This window comes from Nelumbo lutea, chromosome 7, assembly GCF_056320005.1.
Source record: "Nelumbo lutea isolate HS-2025 chromosome 7, American lotus-T2T, whole genome shotgun sequence".
Lineage (NCBI taxonomy): Eukaryota > Viridiplantae > Streptophyta > Magnoliopsida > Proteales > Nelumbonaceae > Nelumbo > Nelumbo lutea.
The window spans coordinates 2,405,862-2,426,988 of record NC_142690.1 but is presented as its reverse complement, the minus strand read 5'-3'; the positions used below and the strand labels follow the sequence as shown (position 1 = coordinate 2,426,988).

Here is a 21,127-nt window from a genome sequence, read left to right as displayed (position 1 = left end):
TTAATGGTCTTACACTTAACCTCTCAGCCCTTAATGATCAAGCACTGCCCGACAAGAGAGGACCTCTCCCTCGGCTGCAAGGAACAGTGCCGCACTCTCCTCTCACATGGATCCCGGGAATTAAAATCATTTGCAAACAATTTGAAACCGTACATATATATATATATATATATAATATATTAATTTTGCAAAACAAAATTCCAACGATTGAAATCAACTGCCGGCAGTTTGGTTTCCATCAGAGAGAGTGCATTCCCGATCATTACCCTTTGTCCGACAAAGTGGCTGATTCTGTCACTATGATCACCCACTCAGATGAATTCTCAAACTGCCCCAACATATCCAGGTTTTGATCCCCGCTAAGGATCTCACTGAATGGCATATCAAAGGCAGCCTGATCCAACACCTAGTGAAATGTCATAATCGAGTCTAGGGGTCAGGTGTAACTTTCCAGTTTTGCCCATCTATCTCCAAGGTCCAGGGCAATACTAGAAATCTGGTCCGGTTCAAGGATTCAAGTAATCCCATACTGCATGTGCCTCGGGTCTTACCCTGATGGCTGAGACAGGCCATCCCAACACTTGGTGGCACACCAATATCAACCTTGGCAGGATAAATCTCCCCAGACTTATCCAACGGCTGTGAATATTTAAAACTAACATGAGTCTCTATAAATGTCCAGTTTTAGGGTTTTACACAGAATTAAACCAAACAACATGAATCAAGCATGCACTTTATTTATTTCCACTAAATAACAAAAGTACATCAAATCATATTGAAGCTAAGGGCATACAAAACTGTCTAACAACAACAGCAGATATGGACTTGGATGCTATGAGTTGTGTCATAAGGAGAATGGGTAAGGGAGATATACAAGGTGAAGAGGTAAGTCCTAGTGCCCTCCTTAAATTTCCGTTTTGTTCCAGATTATAAGTTTGTAGTGGATCCTAATGCTTACAGTAATAAATTAGGTCTAAATTTGTCTCGGAATTTTGTAAATGACGAGATAAGGAAATTCCGGGGCAGGGTAAGGATTAGTAAAATTAAAAATATGCTTGCGGTTTCTAACATGAGGAGAAGACTAAGTAAGAATAGTCTAAAAAAGGTTAAAGTTAAGCCAATGGGAACCGGTGACAAAGGGGTATTAGCAAAAACTCTCAGAGTGAGAGAGAGTCTAACATCAGGAAATGCAGAGATTATATCATAATTAGGAGAAATCAGAAATTAAAGTTAGAGGACAGGGAGCACAAGCCTAAACTGGATTTAGCAAACTGGGGTTCCTGGTTCTTTAACTCAAGTTGAGGAACTCGTAATGGTCTAACAATAAGAGCTATAACAATTAAAGTCAATAAGTGGGTTTGGGGACCTGTTTCTCAGCAGGCCCTAGGTGGGAAATTAAGATATTAAGTTGGAATTGTTAAAGAGTGGGGTCAGCCTTGACAATTCAAGCTCTTAGGGAGACTTGCACAATTTCGGGAGCAGAAGCTCCTAGGCAAACTTCTTACCTTAAGTGAAAAAAAATCTATTAAATGGGTAAAAGATTGGAGTGGTTGGGGAGTGGATTCTATAGGTCTCAATGGAGGCCTGACTCTCTTCTGGAAAAAAGAGGTTACTGGAAAGGTTTTGTATGTTGATAAAAACCTTATACATGTTGAATTTACCACCTAGAAGATATGGCACTTTACTTTCATCTATGGGGAACCTAAAAGTGCCTTAAGAAACATTTTATTATAAGTGGAGCAATTCAGCAAGTCTTGTTACAGGCCCTTGGGCTTGTATTGGTGATTTCAATTTCACCTTGCATAGCTCTGAAAAAGAGGGAGGTAGGATATATGGTGAATCCCAACTCTTGAAATTTAAAAGTTTCCTTAACAATTGTGGGCTTCTGGAGGTTCAAAGTGAAGGTCTAGCCTTTACATGGTCTAATAAAAGGGAAGGAATGAGGCTCATTAGAGCCAAACTTGATAGAATGGTTTGTAACTCTCAATGGCAAAACCAATTCACAAATTGTAGAGTAAAAAATTTGGTAACTTTAGGGTCGAATCACCTTCCCATCTTGCTAGAAACAGATTTCAGAAACAACACAAGGAGGAAAGTTTTTAGGTTTGAGGAGATGTGGATAGACCATGAAGAATTTCAAGATCTTCTAGAGAAGACTTGGGGAAGTTATATTAGGGGATCCAATCAAATGAAGTTGGGAAACAAGTGTAGAGCTCTAAAGGACAAAATCAAAGTATGGAATAGGGTAACTTTTGGTAATGTGAGGAAAAAAATTCAAGAATTCAAGGATTTGATTAGCGGGGAGGTGAGCAAGGTAGGGAAAGATTTTAACCAAAATAAAATAAACTTCCTAGAAACAAATCTGAATACCTGGATGAAGATAGAGGAGATGATGTGATTATAGAAATCTAGGGTGAATTGGCTACAAGCTAGAGATAAAAATACTAAATTCTTTCACTCAATAGCAAAAGGAAGGAGCAGCAGAAATATAACAACTTCTCTAAAAGGAGCCAATGGAGGAGTGGCTATTATCTGAAGGGGAAATATCTAAAGAGTTGGAAAACCACTTTAAGTGCATCTTTAGCTCTTCGAAGCCAGATTAGCAAGAGTTTCTAAGTTGTGTCACAACCAGTTTGAGTGAACAATAGAGGGTCCTGCTAGAAAGAGAAGTCACAGTTGAGGAAATTAAGGAGGCTCTATTTCAGATGGCTCCCAGGAAAAGCTCCAGGGCCTGATGGCTTCCCAAATTTCTTTTTTCAAAAGTTTTGAGGAATTGTTGGAGATGATGTGATTAAGGCTGTGAAAGCTTTTTTTGAGTTAGGAACTTTACTTAGGGAGTTTAATTAAACCTTTATAGCCCTAATCCCAAAAACCAAAAACCTGGAGGAAGCTGCCTATTTTAGACCCATCAGCCTTTGCAACTCCATCTATAAAATCATAGAATTAAGCCTCCTCTAGGAGGTTTAATCAGTATAAATCAAAGTGCCCTTACTCCAGATAGATACATACAGGACAACATCCTAATAGCTCATGAAATTATTCATTTTATGAAAAATGCCAGAGGGAGCATTCCTTGAATGGCATTGAAATTTGATATGAGCAAAGCCTATGATAGGGTGAAATGGACTTTCTTGGAGAAAACCATGCTAAAGATGAGATTTGGAGTAAAGTAGGTTAATTGGGTCATGAAATGTGTGTCTACTGTATCTTAGAGGGTCTTAGTCAATGGAAACCCTGGTCTAAAGTTTATCTTAGAAAGGGGGTTGAGGCAGGGAGACCCCCTCTCCATATTTATTTTTACTTTGCTTTGAAACTCTGTCTGCGCTCGTAGAGCTTGCTTCACAAAAGAAAATAAATGGCATTTCTATTACTAGGAACTGTCCAACTGTCGCTCATTTGTTTTTTTGCAGATGACAGTTACATATTTTCTAAAACAGAAATGGGGGAAGGGCAAAGTATTTTGTATGCTCTCAAATCTTATGAAGAGGTCTCAGGGCAGCAAGTAAATTTCTCCAAATCAAAGGTTTTTTTCAGTAAGAATCTACATCATAGACTGCAAAAGCTTTTGGATAATTTCCTAAAAATGAAAAGAGTAGAATCTCCTTCCATATATTTAGGGCTTCCCACAAAAATTGGTAAATCGAAGAAAACTCTTTTCAATTTCTTAATTGAGAGAGTGGAGAAACTGCTATCAAATTGGCATGAATCCAAGTAGGGAAAGAAATCCTGAAAAAAGCAGTAGCCAGTGCAATTCCTAATTACACAATATCTTGTTTTCTTCTTCCAAGGGAGGTGTGTAATGAACTGAAGCAAATTCAAACTAGATTTTGGTGGGGTGGGGGGGGGGGCGAAGGATCAAAGGAAGACACAATGGGTCAGTTGGGAGGTTCTCAACAAAAATAAATGTGTAGGAGGGTTGGGATTTAGGGATCGTTATAGTTTTAACTTGGCATTGCTAGCAAAGCAAGCCTGGAGATTATGTAATGAAGAAAATAACCTTTGGGTTAAGATCATCAAAGCCAAATACATCAAGGGAAGAAATTTCCTGACTGATAGATTGCCTACTCGGGGTTCATGGTGATGGCAACGTTTGGTAGCAGCTAGAGAGGTTGTTCAGAAAGGGGCCTGCTAGGCTGTTAATTCTAGTACAAAAGTTAGAATTTGGGATGATCCTTGGTTGAAACAAATTGAGTCTTTTAAAATTATAAGGCCCAGAATGAATAACCCTGAGTTGACCTGGGTTAAGGATCTTATGGTAGAGGATAGCAGAAGATGGAATACAAGAGTGATGGAGGAAAATTTTGTGGAGGAAATTTCTAAAATTATTCTGAGCATAAATTTAGCTAGGGGTGACTGGGAGGATAAACTAAAATGGACCTTCCATCCTAAAGGGTATTACACAGTTAAAACTAGGTATTATGCCTTAATGTCACAAAATAGTAAGCCAACCTTTGGGACATTAGAACCTCTCAGTACAGTTAATATGGGAAAAAACCAGTGGTCTGAAATCTGGAAAGTAAAAATTGACAAAAAAAAAAAACTTTGTCTGGAATTCTTAGAATGCCCTAGCAGTGAGAGAAAACCTCTATAAAAGAAAACTCTCAAATGACTATATCTGCCCAATTTGCGATCAACAGACCAAAACCATTATACATTGTCTTTTTGAATGTGAACATGCAAAAGCTACTTGGTTTGGCTCTCACTTGAACTATATGGGTATAAGAGGTGGGTTGAGTATGTCCTTCAACCAATGGTTTTCATGTTGGGTAGACTTGTGCTTATCAGACAGAGACAAAAAAGATGAATTACTTGCTTTCTCATTTCTATTACTATGGAATATCTGGAAAGCTAGGAATAGTAAAATTTTTTAGAATGCTGACCCGATCCCCAGAGTTACACTTATAATTTCTTATAGGATGTGGAGGGAGAGAGTGATGATTTCCCTAGTAGGATTGCAAGGTTCTTCTCCTCAACATCCAAACCTGAATGAGAGAAATTATTCTTTTTGGGAAGCTCCAAAAGTAGGGAAGCTCAAGATGAATGTGGATGGGAGTTTTTTGTGTCCTGGCAATTCAGGTTTTAGTGTAGTTCTAAGGAATGATGTTGGAGCAGTTGTAGCGGCAGTTTTTGGCAGATCCACAACTTTATCTCCCATTCAAGCTGAAGCGATGGTGATCCTCAACAGTCTTGAAGTTTTGAGTATGTATAAGGAGGAAGTTATAGAAGTGGAATCAGGCTGTAAATTTCTGGTGCAGGTGCTTAAGACTGGAAATTTGGACTTGGTCTCGGATGCAAACTTCCTATGCTTGGACATTAAGTTGCTGACTGAAGATCTAGCAATTTCTTTTAATCATGTAAATAGATCTTATAATGCAGTTGCGCATATGCTAGCCAAGAAAGGTCTAAAAGAGCCAGGGTTGTTTGTCCAAGATCCACCTGGATGGATCCAAAAATTGGCCAACCAAGACTTAATTAGACCTTAACTATTTTACTTTTTGTACTCGTTGTTTGTTTTCTTTTAATGATCTTTTCTTGCTAGTTTTACCAAAAAAAAAATAGATTATGAGAGTTTTTTTTTTATAGATATGAGATAGACAGGCACACGACAACCACACTTGATTTGTGAGATTGCATCACAACAAACACCAAACTCTAAAAGAGAAGTAATAAAAAATAATAGAAGAGAAGAACAAAAAAAGAAAAAACTAGGAAAAATATGAAGAATTATAAAAAAATATAAAGTGAGGTAGAGCCTACTCTTAGATCATGTAATGAGCAATGTTCAACTTGTAGTAATGATTTTCAATGAGCTCACTCAAATGGCGTTGCAAGGCTTAACTACAACACATTGATTGTTCTATTTGGGTGCTTAGAGTAATCGGTTGAGTGTAAGTAGAAGATAGGGGGTTTTGAGTTTCCAACTTCCAAGTTTAGGAAGGATGACGACGGTATAAGAGGGGATAATCTGCGGATTGGTGATATTCCGATGTTAAGTGAGAAAAAGGGTGGTGAGAATGAGATGGTGATGGCAAAAGGAAAAGAGAATTAAGGGTAGAAGGGAATAAGAGAAAGGAAATAGCTATATTGGTGGGATGTGGTTATAACAAATATAACCAAGGGAATAAGAGAAAGGTCAGGTGCCACGGGAGGAGAAAGAAAGAAATAATGAAATTTGAAAGTGTGATTATAACAAATATAAATGTCAGGATGTGGTGTGCCCAAATCATTTTTGTTTTAAGTCAAATTATTTTTATGATGCATGGCTTGGATTATAACATTATAATGGGAAGTGAAATCAATGGGCAAAATAAAAGAGAAATTATTAATTTTGATAATTACTACTTATTATCATAACTGATAATTATTACATAAGAAAAAATCATTATACCATCCTATATGTACTAACGATAAATTAATCATTTAATTTAGTACAGACCTCTCACTCTAGTCCCCACAGACCTCTCACTTTTACCCTTTATTGTTTTTAAAATTTTAATAAACTTAATGATAATTCCTCTCATGGTTTTTAAAACCTACCTGGTGATCAAACCGGCCAGGGGTCAGTTATCGGGTCGAACGGTCCGACCATTTGAACTGAATGCTTGGCCCATTCTAACAATAAAATTAAAAAAATAAAAAAAAAATAAAAAATGGTCAAAACTGTTTGAAGGGTTCGAACGGTCAACTGCTCAATTCAGCGATTCACTGACCAAAATCAACGATTTTGAGAAGAAATCCGATTTCCAGTCCGATCCGATTTTGAAAGCCATGATTCCTCTTTTTATTTTTATCTCCCACACCTCTCCTCGTTACAATGAAAACTTACAGAATGCAACAAATCATTCAAACCATTCATGGGTCATGATTTGAAAAAACTAAGACCTGCAAAATTCAATTTAAAATGAGAGAGAGAGAGAGAGAGAGAGAGAGAGAGAGAGAGAGAGAGAGAGAGAGAGAGCTTTCCTATTGATTTTCCCTTGCTAAATACCTCTTACACTTTGGATTTTTGCAGCAAGTTTGGGCTTACTGAAATCCATCACATGGTGTTTCAGAATATGATTCATATGAGATGGTTTGCACTTTAGGCTCAGTTTGGAAGGAGTATAAATACAAATATGTATAGTACAAATACATACAAAATAATATAAAATGCAAGGTTTTGTACTCTACAAATTTGCATTTATACTAGAGACTCATTTTGGAAGGAGTACAAATACAAATTTATAGAGTATAAAACCTTTCATTTTATATTATTTTGTATGTATTTATATTATTTCCGAAGAAGAAAGTAAGGCTATGTTTGGTTTGAAGGAAAAGGTAGGGAAATGAAAGAAAACCCATACAAGGTTTGTAAAGGTTTCCCTACCTTTCCTTTCCCTACTTTTTCCTTTAAAATAAACACAGCCTTGGATATAACCAAGAGAAAGAATGAAACAAGTGAAACCAACTGAATGCCATTTCTTTCTTGCTTTGTTTCTAGATTTCCAAATTCCAATTTTCAGGTACTCTTTGATTTAGTGTAGGGACACGCATTGGCTCTACATAATTTAGATGTATGTATGGAAAACTATGACCTTTGAAAGAGGTAATGGCTAGTTATCCTATTGCCACTTAATTGATCATCTTGTACCATGAACTGTTATTGGATTCCAACATATATCCTCCATTAATGTTTCTCTCCTTGTGAGGGAATGATTCCTAACTTTTCTTTCTTACTAGCGAAGTAACATACACAGCCTACGTACATAGATTAAAAAGAAAATATGGTAGATTATGAGGATTTTATTCCTTTATTTTTTAAGTGAAAAGATGAAATCATATATGGATTTTGGGAGTCCATGAGGATGAGAAGAAGCTCCTTTTTGATTGAGGAGCTCCCTCAATCTTCTATTTCTATCAAACCAAAAACAGCCCAACTAATAAGTGAAATTACGGAGGCTTGTAAGACAAATCCCACACATTTCTATCACCTTAAAAAGATTCAAGTCTAATCCATGGGTAATGGAGGTCTACATCCCATTTTTTGTTTTCTTAGGGGGAGTTCTTTGTTTAGATTTTTAGAGGGAGAAAGTTGGTCAATGAGATTTTGATTTCCATTGCCCAAGAAACCCATGCTCTTTTTTCAGATTTATGTGGGGACTATGAAAAGTTTATTTTCCTGGTATCATATTTACCCAGGTAAGTGATACCCATCTCTTAGGTGGATAAATAACTTTCCCACTTGGGGGGAAAGTCACTAACACTTGAATGGAAAAAAAATGCCCCTTTAATAATAAATTTTAATGGCTAAAATGGTCATTAATTGCATTGTTTACTTGGAAAATAAAAGAACATGGGTAAATACACTTACTCGGGCATGTGCACTTACCTAGGTAAATAACTTACCGAAAAACAAACGGGGCCTAAAATAAGACCGATGTTTAGGTCTTCATTCTTCTTGAGCTTAAGATTTCATATGAGAAATCCCACCTTGGCATAAGTGTATTACATTGTAGAGCTTCTATAACCACCATTAATGGAAGCTCAAGCTTGCCCTCTAGGGATTAGGAATGGCAATGGGGCTCCCCATCCCCGTCCCTGCTAACAGGGATAAGGTTATCCCCATCCCCATACAGGGATCCCCATTCCCCATAATTTTTTATAATGTTAATTATTTTGTTTTTGTTTTTTTATTTTATTAAAAAAATAAAAATAAAATATTTAAAATTTACAATCCTATTAGAAAAGATTCAAACATATTCAACCATATTTTTAAAAATATTAATATATAGACATATGTATACATATATACATATATAACGCATGCATACATATATATACATATATATTAGTGGGGATCCCATGGGGCAGGTATCGAGGTCCCCATGGGGCAGGTAATGCTCTCCCCGTCTCCGCTAATGGAAATGAAAATTTCCCCATCCCTATCTCTACAGGGCGAAAATCATCCCCATCCTCGCCCCATTTGGAGTGGATTTCCACAGGGATCGAGGAAATGGAGAAAATTGCCATCCCTAATAGGGATTTTAAACTCTAATATTGATATAAATTTAATGGGCTTTCTCTTGCTTAAGACTCTTTTATGGTTTTTGAATTTTTTTATCAATCAGATTTTATTTTAAAAATTTTAAAACTAATGAAGGATAAATTTAATATTTCGCTTTTTTCCATTAATATTTAACCGGCATTGTCCATTATAATTTTTCGAACTTAAGGGCACCATAAATAATTTTTCGAACTGCTAAGTTTTTATACATTTGCTAAACCATAGTAATACTTTTAAGTATTTAACCCTTCAAATAAATACTTATCGTTGTTTCGTGAAAATTTGCTTTTCTTCAAACGAGTTGGCATTACCTGAATAATTCAGCGACCTCCGGTGATATTGCAAACAGCAGCGTTTTGCAATAAATTCAACGCATCAAATGTTCACATTTCACTCGGGTTGCTGCTTGCCACTTTATAACAGACGTTTTCATCTTTAAGACATGGTGATATAGGTATTTTAAAAATTAAGTGGTGGGTTAAAATGGGTTAGAAAGCAATAAGTGTTTAAAAATAAAATCACTTCTTCGTTTTTCCCTTCGAGTATGTATGAATAAGCACTTTTTTAGAGGAAAGCATGAATAATCACTTATTGGTTATTTACAAACAACACATAAGTACTTATTGGTATGGTATCCGACTAGTATCTGTGGGGATGCAAAACGGATCAGATCGGATTTGAATAAAGGTATATTCAAATCCGATCTGATATTGTTTATGTCGGATCTGATCGAATATCATAGGATTTGATTTGAATTTGAATCCTATCGATAAATCAGATCTTCCGATCTGATACGATTTGACTTATTTTCTTTAAAAATTAATAAATTATTAAAAGAAAATAAAATATACTAATTTAAATAAAATAAAAACAAAAAGTACAAGTATTTTTTAATTATTTTCATCATATTTATACATATTTTTTATAAAAAATAAATAATATAACAAATTTATAAAAATATAATATAAAAAATTAATAACATATATACATTATATATTTATATTTATAATATATATCGGATCAGATAGGGGCGATTCGAATCGGATCCATTTCTGTTCGGATCCATTATTCAATCCGAATCGAATATGACCATATGGGCGATCCGAATTCGATAAACAAGATCGGAGTTCGAATCGGGTCATGCCCCGATTCATTTCCACAGTCTATCAATGCTTATATGAATAAGTTATAAAAGATAAAAGGACTCCGATGTAATTGCTCCATTCTTTTCTCATCTTCACGCCCTCACCTTTCCACAACAAATTATTTTTGCGTCAATCCAGCCCGCTGTTCTATACTGTACCAAAGCTCTGTAATTGCAATGACGACAGCAGCTTCAGGCCTTTCGAGAGCCGAAGTTTTCTCTCTCTTCCGTTCTCTATTACGAGTTACTCGGCAATTTCCCGATTACAATATCAGAGAATACATTAAGCGGAGAACGATCGACGCCTTCCGTCAAAACCGCGACCTAGCGGATGCTTCGACGATTTCGTCAGTTTTTTCTGATGGGAAATCTCAACTCGAAGTGGCCAGAAGACAGGCTGTCGTTTATTCATTATACGCGCCGAGTGTTAAGAGCGTCATTGAGAACGAGCATCAATGAAGAATTTTTTTGGTACTTATAGCAGTTGATACCAATTTGAAGACCTTCTTCTCTCGGTTTGTTCATCTCAACAGTATATGGTGTAACCTATTTAACGAAAATGCTGTCTTTTTCTGTTTTTTTATTAATTTGATTTTCGGAACATGTAGTATAGTCATAGTCTATAAAACTTTGCTGATTTTTGGATTTTTATTCACTAGTTTGAAGGATTTTTGTATACTCATTGATGAGAGAATTTAAACATAATTTATCACTTTGTTTTTAGTTGTTATGATTGTTTTCGTTAATATTAATTTATTTTTGTTTAGTACTATGTAAATTGCAGTGTTAAGATTACTAGTATGCATACAGGTTCTTATGAACTTAGAGTTTCTTGGATGAAATGAAATGATTTGGTAGTTGATGCAGCAATTTTTAGCGTGATTGCTAGGTCAAATAAAATAGGAATTGTTTATCACATAGAACGAGTTCTGAATCTGTGGTTGGGTGCATGCTTTACTGATTCAATGGGCTGTACATGTTAATAAGATGGCCATTCATGCTTATTTATTTATTTGTCTTTTATGTTATGAGCTCATAAACTTCAGTCATCACTTTCAAAGAAAAAAAAAAAACTTCAGTGATAAAATATATGTGGACTAATAATTAATCGAGGACTAGGTTCTGTCTAGTTGAGTTTATTAGTGTAAGATTACTTCGTTTGATTAAAGTTGGTGATTCTTACTATAGGGGTTTTGAGATGTATTCTTTGTCTAGGTTCACACTGTTATGTGTCAATGGTTTTAATGTTAAAGGCAAGTATTTCTTAGAGTAACGTTAATACTCCTAAAGCACCATAGCTTTATCCCCAGTTCCCCACACATATGTCTGTGCTAAAGCTAGTTATCCTAATCCAAGAAGTGAACATTTTTTTTATGAAAAAAAATAAGTGAAGAAATCCGTCAAGCCCTAGGGGTTAGGATTGGTTCAACAACTTGGATTGGGCTAATCCGGCTGAACTTGCACCCCTATTGAAAAGTGGTGGTGGGTTGGCTTACAGGAAGCAGTGTAGAATTGTGCCTGTGTAGATATGCAATGGAGGAACTTGGAAGTTTGGAAGATGGCAATCAATTTTACTTGGGTTCCAAGATCAGCTACTCTGGTGGCTGATCTAGCCAAGCTGGGGGTCGATAGGGCTAGATTTTTTTTCTTCTCTGTAGACAGTTATAAGTACAAGTGATGTGAATAATTAGGTGGCTGATGGCAACTTACATTGAGGGATGCCTGGCATGTAAATGTTGTAATTCTTTTGTCATAATCAATGAAGTTTGCGTTTACCAATTGAAAAATGTATGCACTGGTTTTAAGTTGATAACACACGGGTTCTGTTTTAATTTGATAGTTTTATACACATTTAATTTTGCTTTTAGTCAGATCTTGGAGAAAATGGATAATCGGTGATAACAACAAAATAGAGTGAACAAAATAAATCTTACTGTGCTTTTCCTGCTAGTGAGGAACTAATTCTTTAATAATAAATGTCTTAGAAATTTAGTACCCAAAAAAAGGTTAGGTGTTTTCATTTAATTGAGCTTGTTTTACATTAAGTGTAGTGGATACCTTAGAAGTGTTATGATTGAAGAGTTGATCTCTCTCTCTCTCTCTCTCTCACACACACACACACACATACACACACATTCATTCATAGATTGGTTCTTCACTCTCAAAACAAAGTCGTTTGTAGTTAGCAGTTTCCTCATAAATACCATACATGTGATAAGCTATGAAGAATGATAATGGATAGAGTATTGCCCCCTCATGCTTGTGTTAATGGCAGAAGAGATTGGCTAGTCATCTCTTTTTCATTTCAAGGCAACTTTAGACCAATGGGAACAGTTCTTTTACTTGATTGATCATTTGATCCTTCCTTCTGATGTTTTAGTCTCTAATCTAAGTAGGAGTTGATCCTTTTGGAAACAGGGGTTGAATGCTTTGGATGAGCATCCATGTGCATGTAGCTTGGTAGAAGAGGAATTGAAGAATCTTTGGAAACAAATATTTGAGGGATTGTATCTGATGGACTCGTCTTCCTCTTATAATCAAGTCAAAGGGATAGATTAGTATTTGGTATCTTACAAGTGGAGATGGTACTAAGCTAATTCTGAGTCTGATAGATGCCGACTGTTTGTTATATTTGGTCTTTCTGGGGTAAGAGATATTTTATTGATTTTCTTGAAAGAAGGTAAAGTATATTTGTATTTCTGATAATGAGAGGGATAAAATCCCTATACTGAGTGACTCTACAACTCAGAATGTATCACAAATAGCTTCCAAAAAGTATACCAGGTACAGATAGAAAAGAGATATTTGCTATGGTAGAACAAAACTCGTGCAGTCATGAAGTCTATTCCAATGAATCACAACTGCTGGACCAAAAATGGCTTAAATTGCACTCTTTCTCCAAGGATCTAACATATGCTAAATTAGGTAAGAAAAAACTATAATGCATTGGTTTTGAAGAAGGGTCATATGGAGATTAGCATATGTCATTAAGGATTGGAGACCTGACCTGTATGATTGGCAAATGCCTTTCTTGTATTTTGAGTTTGATGAATGCTAGTGCTGACTTAAAGGTGTTCCATATTCTATAGGGTATTCCTGTTTTGTGAAGTTGACTGACCATCGGTTATTTGGGTTCCTTTATCATCTTTTCTTTGAAGGACCTTTCTTTTTTCCTCTTTGTTTTCCTTTCTTTGTTGGCCAGAAGAAAGGCTTTGCCCATGTGTTCTATGGAATTTTTTTGGTGCTTTTAGAATTTGTAATGTAATGCACAATTTTTAGTTTTCATGGCATATCTGGTATATTTGATTGTTAAATGTATAACAACTAGGAGGGGCCATTGCTTGGTGTAATGGTACAAAATAGAAGTGTAACAGGGTTACATCAAGCATTCCTGTACATGATATTCATTGTCATTCTCCACCTTTAAACTATTCTTTTTCTCTCTAGAACTACCATTACCATTTTGTGAAGGAGATCTATGCCAGTATGCCTTTGATATTGTGACAAGAAAAGAATCAAAATTTTCTTTATTGATGTCTTCTGGCTTTTTTTTGTCCTATATTTTCCTTCTTTTCCTTTTTGTGATTTTGAACCTGTGCCTCAAACGGAGAGATGCTGACTGAACTACTGGGTCATTGGCATTGAAGTCGTTCAAAATGAAGGTTTATTCTGAGTTTCTGACCATGTTACAAGAGTTTTCGGGCTCAAATTTGTACAGCGAGATCTCCCACTGCATTCATAATGGTAAAGAATACCGTTTGTATTATGTTGAAGGAAAAGGAAAAAGGACAAAAAAGAGGAGAAAATAACAGGAATTTACAAGAAAAGAGGCTTGGTTAGCACCTAACCTGATACCGGAAGGACTTTTTTTTTTTCGATGGAAATAAAGGTGCTACACAAGACTGGGGTAGCACGCCGAAGGACTTTGGCAATCAACTCCTCCCCTGGATTTGATAAATAACCACCTGATTGGTTAAGTTGATGGGCTTGAATTGGCTCCCCACGGAGCGCTGTAAACTCGCATTCGCTGTTGTGGTAACAAGTTTTTCTGGCATCAGCATCGAACGCAGGAAGGAAAAGGAATGCCCCTATATTTAAACTTCACTGTAATAAATTCTCTACCTACACTTCCCCAAGTTGAGCAGAGATGTTAGTTACGCTCAAACTTGTTAATCAAGGACCTTAAGTCCTTAACCTATGTTGATAAGGTATTGAGCCCTTTTAACAAGGAAAGAAAAAAAGTTATTACAATACAAGCTAACAACTTGGACTTGGATTTTATTTGGATAAGCTTTTGCCTTTGAGCTTTGGGCTTTGTAAAATATAATTGAGCCCGCAAATGTTTTGTAAAGTTTGGTGTAAGGGTTGCTTTCTGAGGCCAAAACACTTTCAAGCCCCAAAGAACATAGCCTGTAATTAGAGCTTTGAAAGTACAAACATGGAAGCTTATCCATTAAAACTTTGATCTTTAATCTTTACATTAGGTAGTCATATATTTGTATTTATTATTATTATTATTATTATTATTATTATTATTATTATTATTATTATTTGCATTTGTCATGTATTTTATTTAATGTCCTCATGTTTAATTCTACAAGTTTAAATGCTATTTTTTATTTTTTTGTTATTTTAAATACGAGTTTCTGCTACCACGGAGGATTAAGCTCTAGCTAGATGGATATTTTTCTTCTACTTTCAAATCATTAGTTGTTGGTTATAGAGACAGCTTATGATGAAACAATTTTATATACATGGTCATAACCTGAATTGTTACGAACTTTTGATTTTTCAACTCAATATAATTTCTTTTTATTACAAAATGAAAGTATATGTAAAACTTTTTAATCCTATTAATTTTTATCTCTTACAATTTGGATGTGCATGCATCATATAGTGATGGTCAATAAATATTTTTAATATATGTTTATGTACCATTCTTTATTATTTTAAAATATGACATAAAGCTTTTATTTAACACTGCATGAAGATTTAACATAGCATTGGGCTTGGGCCCATTCAAATTTTGACAAGTGCTCAACCTGATCCAGCCCATGTTACTGCCCTACTTTTGGTGATAGATTTATCTACCACTAGGTGGCCAAAGAAGGTCAAGATTATTAAGCACGTCGTCCAATGTTTGTATCGTTTGAAACTTTGAATCATTGCCAATAAGTTGCCATTTGGGTAAGGTTGGGTTGGGAATTTATCAAATTTTCAATGGGCCCAAACCCTAACCCGAGCCCAATGTAATTGGAATTCTGCTCAAGAACCCAATATCATTGCTTCAGTGGTTTGACAAAGGTCATTTCCTGTTGATACATACAACAAAATTGTTTTGATAAGGAAAGATAGATCACCACCCTTGTAGCTACACGATTTTGTTAATGCATCAAAGCACTTTCATGAAATGTGCATACTGTGACAGTTGAGGTTTCTCAATCAACCTTCCATCATACATGTGTTGCTTTGTCTTAATACAGCTCCAATGCAAATACAACTTGGACACATTAAACTACATGGGAAAAAAGAGCATTGGAAAGGTAAGTGATTTAGAGTTTCAATGAGCACAGGACATAATGGGCAAAATTTGTCCTCTTGCATCAAATCATGAATTGATGTAGTCTTTTTCTTTGTAGGGAAGCCATCCTACGAGCACTTCCACAGAAAGATCTGGAAAAAAGTTAGGGGCTTTAACTGATCAGCTTCTCATTCATTTGATCTGTGTATGAAGAGTTTCTGTCTGTGTGTAGCTAGAAAAAGATCCGTAATCTGAGTTGACTGAAAATATCGTTAGTAGCTTAATGGGTGAAATTTGGTTGATAGTTGGAATCGGAATCAGAATCAGAATGATATATTCCAATCCCATAATTTGTTTGGTTCAGACAGAAATAAGAATGAGAATTGGAATTAATAGGAATGGGATTTCATTCTCAAGGGAGGGAAATGGGGGAATGCCATTTCATCAGGAATGGGAATAAGATTTCGGTTCTGCCCAACCAAACATTTGGAATTAGAGTAGCCTATTCTAATTCCAATTCCAGACCCTTATTGCCACAAACCAAACGGGGCCTTACACGTTATTAGTTTAGAAGAACTTTCTAGTTAAGTATGACAAGAACAGCAGCAGCAGAAGAAAAAAAACTCAAAATTTGAGATTACTACTACTATTATTATATGGATATCCATTTTTAGAGAAAAGAAAATCCAATTTGGTATCACACCAACATGTCAAATGTGCAATTCATAAGGGAATCCAACTCCCTTTTATCTAGAGACTTCACATTTTCTATGACCATGCATTTCTTTTTTCTACGAGAGTAAGGTATGTAGTCAAGTTTAATTCTCTCATCTATACAACATTTATCACCATGTGATGTGTAAATGATGTTCTCAAGATATATAGTCCTAAAGATAGTTGATAGTGTGCGATCCGGATGCTTCTAGTTGTAGGGCAGTTTAGATGCCTGCTGCCAATTAGGTCGTTCGAATAACAAAGAAATGGATGTATCAGAGAACCTGAGGTGCCTAACCCGACGAGGTCGCTCTGATGCTTAAGTAATGCGAGCTTAGAATTTGAGAACAAGGAGAGATAGAATGCACAAACCGTGCATACCTCTTGTGTCATTGGGGTTGGTGTCTTTATATAGGCATTGTTTAGTGTGGGTTTCATACACCACACCCGAGATTTTTGAGAGGTCGTGCCTAATCGGTCTGAAATATCTAGTATGTGGGCCAACTTTCGAGAAACTTGAGAGTGTTGGGATATGCATGCCGAATTTGTCAGAGAATACATCTCGCAGGTCAACACTTGATCCTTAGTTAGGTCGGCAAGCCCTCGAGGGAGGTTGCATCTCACGTCAAGGTCACTTCAGCAGTGACGAGGTGCTATAAGTTAGCCATAAACGAGGTGCTGCAAGCCAACCTAAGTTATGGTCGAGGTTGCCAGGTTGGGGCAAAGATGAATTGCGATCTAGGATTCCAAATCATTGCTTAGATGGTGTCTAGGTGTCATCCATTTGTTCCAAGATGCCATATGCCATGATGTCACTGGAGGGCCAAATCCACCCTCATCAATAGTCATTACTATTTTAGGTTTAAAAGATTTCTTCCATTACACTTGATTCGCACCATAAATTAAAGGATATATACCATTTCAGTTTAGGTCATTACCATTTTAGGTCTAGAAGATCTCTTCCACTACACTTGTTTTTGTACCACAAAGAAAATGATATATATCATTTCTGCATTTCATTTAATGTGGAGAATTAGAATTCTTTACCCTTCTGTTTAGTGCCCCCTCCCCCCAAACAGAAGAAGTTGACAATTTTTATTCTCTTCTTGTGGATAGGAAAACTTCGTGTTCAATAGTTAGTAACAACGAAGGGGAGAAAGGATCCTAGGTCTTGATTTTGTGTATATTTCAATAGTAGTGGATAATTTGATCAGGCTATTTTTGGTTTATGAGAAAATAATTGAAAATGGGAAGTTGTTAAAAGTTGGGAAAGTTTCACTTATCACCTCATCCCAAGACATGGAAATGTTACTATATCATGGAAAATGATGGAATGGGCAACTGTAGACAAGTGAAAAGAAGTGGTAAAATAGCTACCATATAATGGGTCCTACAAAGATGATTCATACATCCAGTAGGTGAGAAATTAACATTGATCACCCAGCCAGAGAGAGAGAGATCCTTTTGTGAATGTAACCTGTTTGAACTACAGTATGTATGCCCTAGATGTTACCGCAGACCTTTGTAGCCATTCGGCCACTGTTTGTGATAAAATTTCAACCCATTGTGAAGAGGTACAATAATCGCATCTCTTGTCAGATTTGTCGTGAGAGATCCCCAAAGTAGGACCCTCTCAATCTGGGTTAGGACCACTTGAATATGCCAACTATCCGGCAAAATTGCTGGAGACATATGACAATTGCCGGCTGATTATCAGTTTGGCTATGCTACCAGTTTTTTTATGTAGAAAATAATCAACTTAATTGGCAATTCACGATTCTACCTTCTGTTGGGTCCATTGGATTGGAAACCACTAAAACTATATGTAGGCACTCAGATCCACCCCACCTTCTGTTTCCATGATTCTCCTTTGACACAAACCCAGTACTGGTTCTGGTTTGAAGTTCATGTTCTCACATGATCGACTGAGGTGCCTCCCATCGACTGATTGCATCAGAACTCAGAAGGGGTACCTTTGTCATTAACTCTGGCTACAGAAGCAAACTATGCATTAGCATCTGGGATGCAAACAAATCCTAACTCCATATAGCACCGATGTCTATTGCTTATTTACTCATATATAGTTATATACTATGAACCAGGAATCCAGGTCCTACGCATTAATGCACTAGTCTGATGCAAGTTGAACAGTGGCATTACATAGAGATGCTCAATTATTGAAAGACCCATTTCGTCTTCTTATGGTGACAAATAGCTCGTGCTTTTTATATGTCTGTATCGTCCTTAGTCCTTACGTGGTTACACCATTACTGAGTAGTTAAGTTAGTCCGATCCATGGTTTGGACTTTGGAGGAACTCAAGTTCTTCATGAAAACATGAATATATAAGAGTAAGGCTAAGACTATGTATGTATATGCTCCGGCTGTAGCAGTTGAGTGCCCCTAGTTTCAATTTTCAGTGGGACCTGAGTAAACTTAATTTTTTTTCCCTTTTATTAGTCCTATATATTGACATGATTTCACATCAACAGATTAAACGTTCCAAATTCAATACAATGATATGACTTTTGACAATAATATATATATATAGCTTTGTTTTAATTTTAAGGGAAATTTTCTTTTACAAGTGGTCAAATGGTAGTAAAAAGTAAAAACACAGAACTGAGATCTGATACTTGGTCCACTTGATCCATCTAGCTTTGAACCAAAACACAAATTAAAGCTAGTACAACACGTGGGTTGTTAATTTCTTTTGAAGAAGAAACCATTTCTGGTACTCTTAGAAGTAAAATATCATGCCATCACTGATCACTGTCGTCGGGTCAGAATTTCCAATTAAAGTCTTCAAATAGGTTTCTTACAAAGTATATAAATGCCCAAAAGTGACAATACTGTTCAACCACAGGAGTAATGATCAGGCGAGAGTGCTCTCTATCTGAGTAATTGATGAAAGTCCATGTTTTATTGCTCGTTGATCAGTTTAAAATTCAGAGAATATATAGAAGAAAAAGGAAATTATATGTATAAAACCTCTTACTGACAATTTCTAAGACTTCTCAGCCCCCACTTGCAGATACTTCAATCCTTATCATGACAGTCTGATGAATGGCAAACGGAAATTGAATGCAAAGTTACTGCTTCACCCGTCATCCATTGTGTACAAATTTCCTAAGTAACAGCTCTCTTACAAACGACTAAAATCCCTTATATCAAAGACCCATTTGAACTAATGTATAAGAATGAGGGCAGATCAATGCTAGGTTTTAATTTGGTGCATTAACTGGATAGTCCTGATAAATGTTTAATCTTAATTTGCAACTGCATATATAGATGAACCAGTTCATTACCATTAGACAGCCAGATCAATATGCCTTCTTGAGAGAGAGAGAGAGAGAGAGAGAGAGAGAGAGGGTTAACGGGTTAGTTGGCATGATTTAGAGAAACTTTTTCTAAGAAGAAAAGTTTAGTTTTGATCCAATAAGCAACACACAGAAGGCTTGTAGTCTCTCTTGGGTTACTCAGCAATAACTCTAGTATTTCCTGATTATGAGTTATGAGCCATTATCAAAACCAAGGATCCCTTAACCTCAGCTTGGCATGTGAGTTGTGACTAAAGTGATCAGTCTACTCCAACCCTATGATCAGTGGCGGAGAACCTTGAACATAAGTAAGATTATAAGCTGTCAACACTCAACAGTACTGTGGGCAAAGATGGTTTTGCACAATCTTGTCAAATATAGGAATGCTTTTATGAGAAAGTTGATATTTCTACACACTTACAAAACTAGCTAGTTTCATTTCTGTACCTAATTGATCGAATTCACATTCTCTATGGTATAGCATCTCCAACTTTTGGATGTTGTAAAGCTTTAATTTCCAATCAACAGGTGGCCCATCAAGGACCTTACGTACCCTCCCCACAATATATGTAAGAAAAAGTCAAAGAAGTTGTGTATGAAGAATGTAGTGCAAAAGAAGATAAAAACACAAGACATAGAAGAGAGTACTTAGTGTGGGACCACCTGATTATTTGCCAAGGAGCCAGCATTGGTTGGGATGGCAAGTACCATGGCCCACTAAGTTCATGGACTTTACTCCTTTTCCTCGTGCATGTGGGGGCTACTTGAACAAGTACCAATAAATAACAGCTTCACCATTAAAGAAACGTCCTGTCACTCAAGTTAGATGCCAATGAGAGGAAAAATTAGTTTACCTAAGTAGGAGAAATGACTTTTATCACTTAGTAAGATGGTTAAGAAATCAAGTTGTTACTGCTTTGAAAGGGAATGGTGAAATGTAGGACAGACAATGTGTTTATGTGCTGGTGTACCTCCAGCATGGGCACTGATGAAGATGTAGTACTTGGAAATTCAATATTGGGTATTGAAATTTATTTAGGTACTGGATCAGAGTGTTCATCCCCTCTCTGATATGTTGATGATCCCTTCGAAATCTGTGCCTTTTATGAGTGAATGCAAGGCAATAGATGGATGATTATGGTTTTATTAGGGAAGGACCCAATGTTGTTAGGATCAGTTTCGTGGTTAGAACCGAACATCTTTGTACTTTATTTTGACATACTCAACTTTATACAACATCAATCCTCATACTAAAACCACTATTTCAGGATGTAATCATATCATATGGCTCTTATATGGATGAGGTCAAGCTTTTCATAACTTTTTATTCTCAAAATAAAATGAAAAAAGTATGCCAATGCTTTGTCTCATGTCAACATCCTGAAT

At 36.2% G+C, this 21,127-nt stretch overlaps 2 protein-coding genes across 7 annotated transcripts in view; one reads left to right on the top strand and one right to left on the bottom strand.

The window, feature by feature from the left end:
• LOC148844608 (C18orf8) overlaps positions 1-6,047 on the bottom strand; it is a 56,513-nt gene extending 50,466 nt beyond the window's left edge. For all 4 annotated transcript variants that reach the window (XM_088954128.1, XM_088954131.1, XM_088954134.1 and 1 more), the window contains exon 1: positions 5,758-6,047. The gene's annotated coding sequence lies outside the window, so the exon portion shown is untranslated. The remainder of the gene's footprint in view (positions 1-5,757) is intronic.
• A 4,210-nt stretch (positions 6,048-10,257) lies between these two features.
• Positions 10,258-16,101, top strand: LOC148844607 (LYR family of Fe/S cluster biogenesis protein). Of its 3 annotated transcripts, XR_016102604.1 has the most exons (3): positions 10,272-10,658; positions 15,671-15,730; positions 15,827-16,101. XR_016102604.1 is itself a non-coding variant. In XM_088956269.1 (2 exons), exon 1 carries the CDS (start codon positions 10,365-10,367, stop codon positions 10,644-10,646), a length of 282 nt encoding a protein of 93 aa, XP_088812395.1. In that variant the 5' UTR covers positions 10,258-10,364; the 3' UTR covers positions 10,647-10,658; positions 12,606-13,011. The 3 variants fall into 3 exon arrangements, 1 of the variants encoding a protein (XP_088812395.1); XR_016102603.1 differs by lacking the exons at positions 15,671-15,730; positions 15,827-16,101 and adding an exon at positions 12,606-14,445 and having other exon boundaries at positions 10,258-10,702; XM_088956269.1 differs by lacking the exons at positions 15,671-15,730; positions 15,827-16,101 and adding an exon at positions 12,606-13,011 and having other exon boundaries at positions 10,258-10,658.
• Positions 16,102-21,127: the final 5,026 nt, after the last annotated feature.

Excerpts from the sequence above, each read along its gene's own strand:
- LOC148844607 (XM_088956269.1), top strand. The coding sequence starts at position 10,365 with ATGACGACAGCAGCTTCAGGCCTTTCGAGAGCCGAAGTTTTCTCTCTC.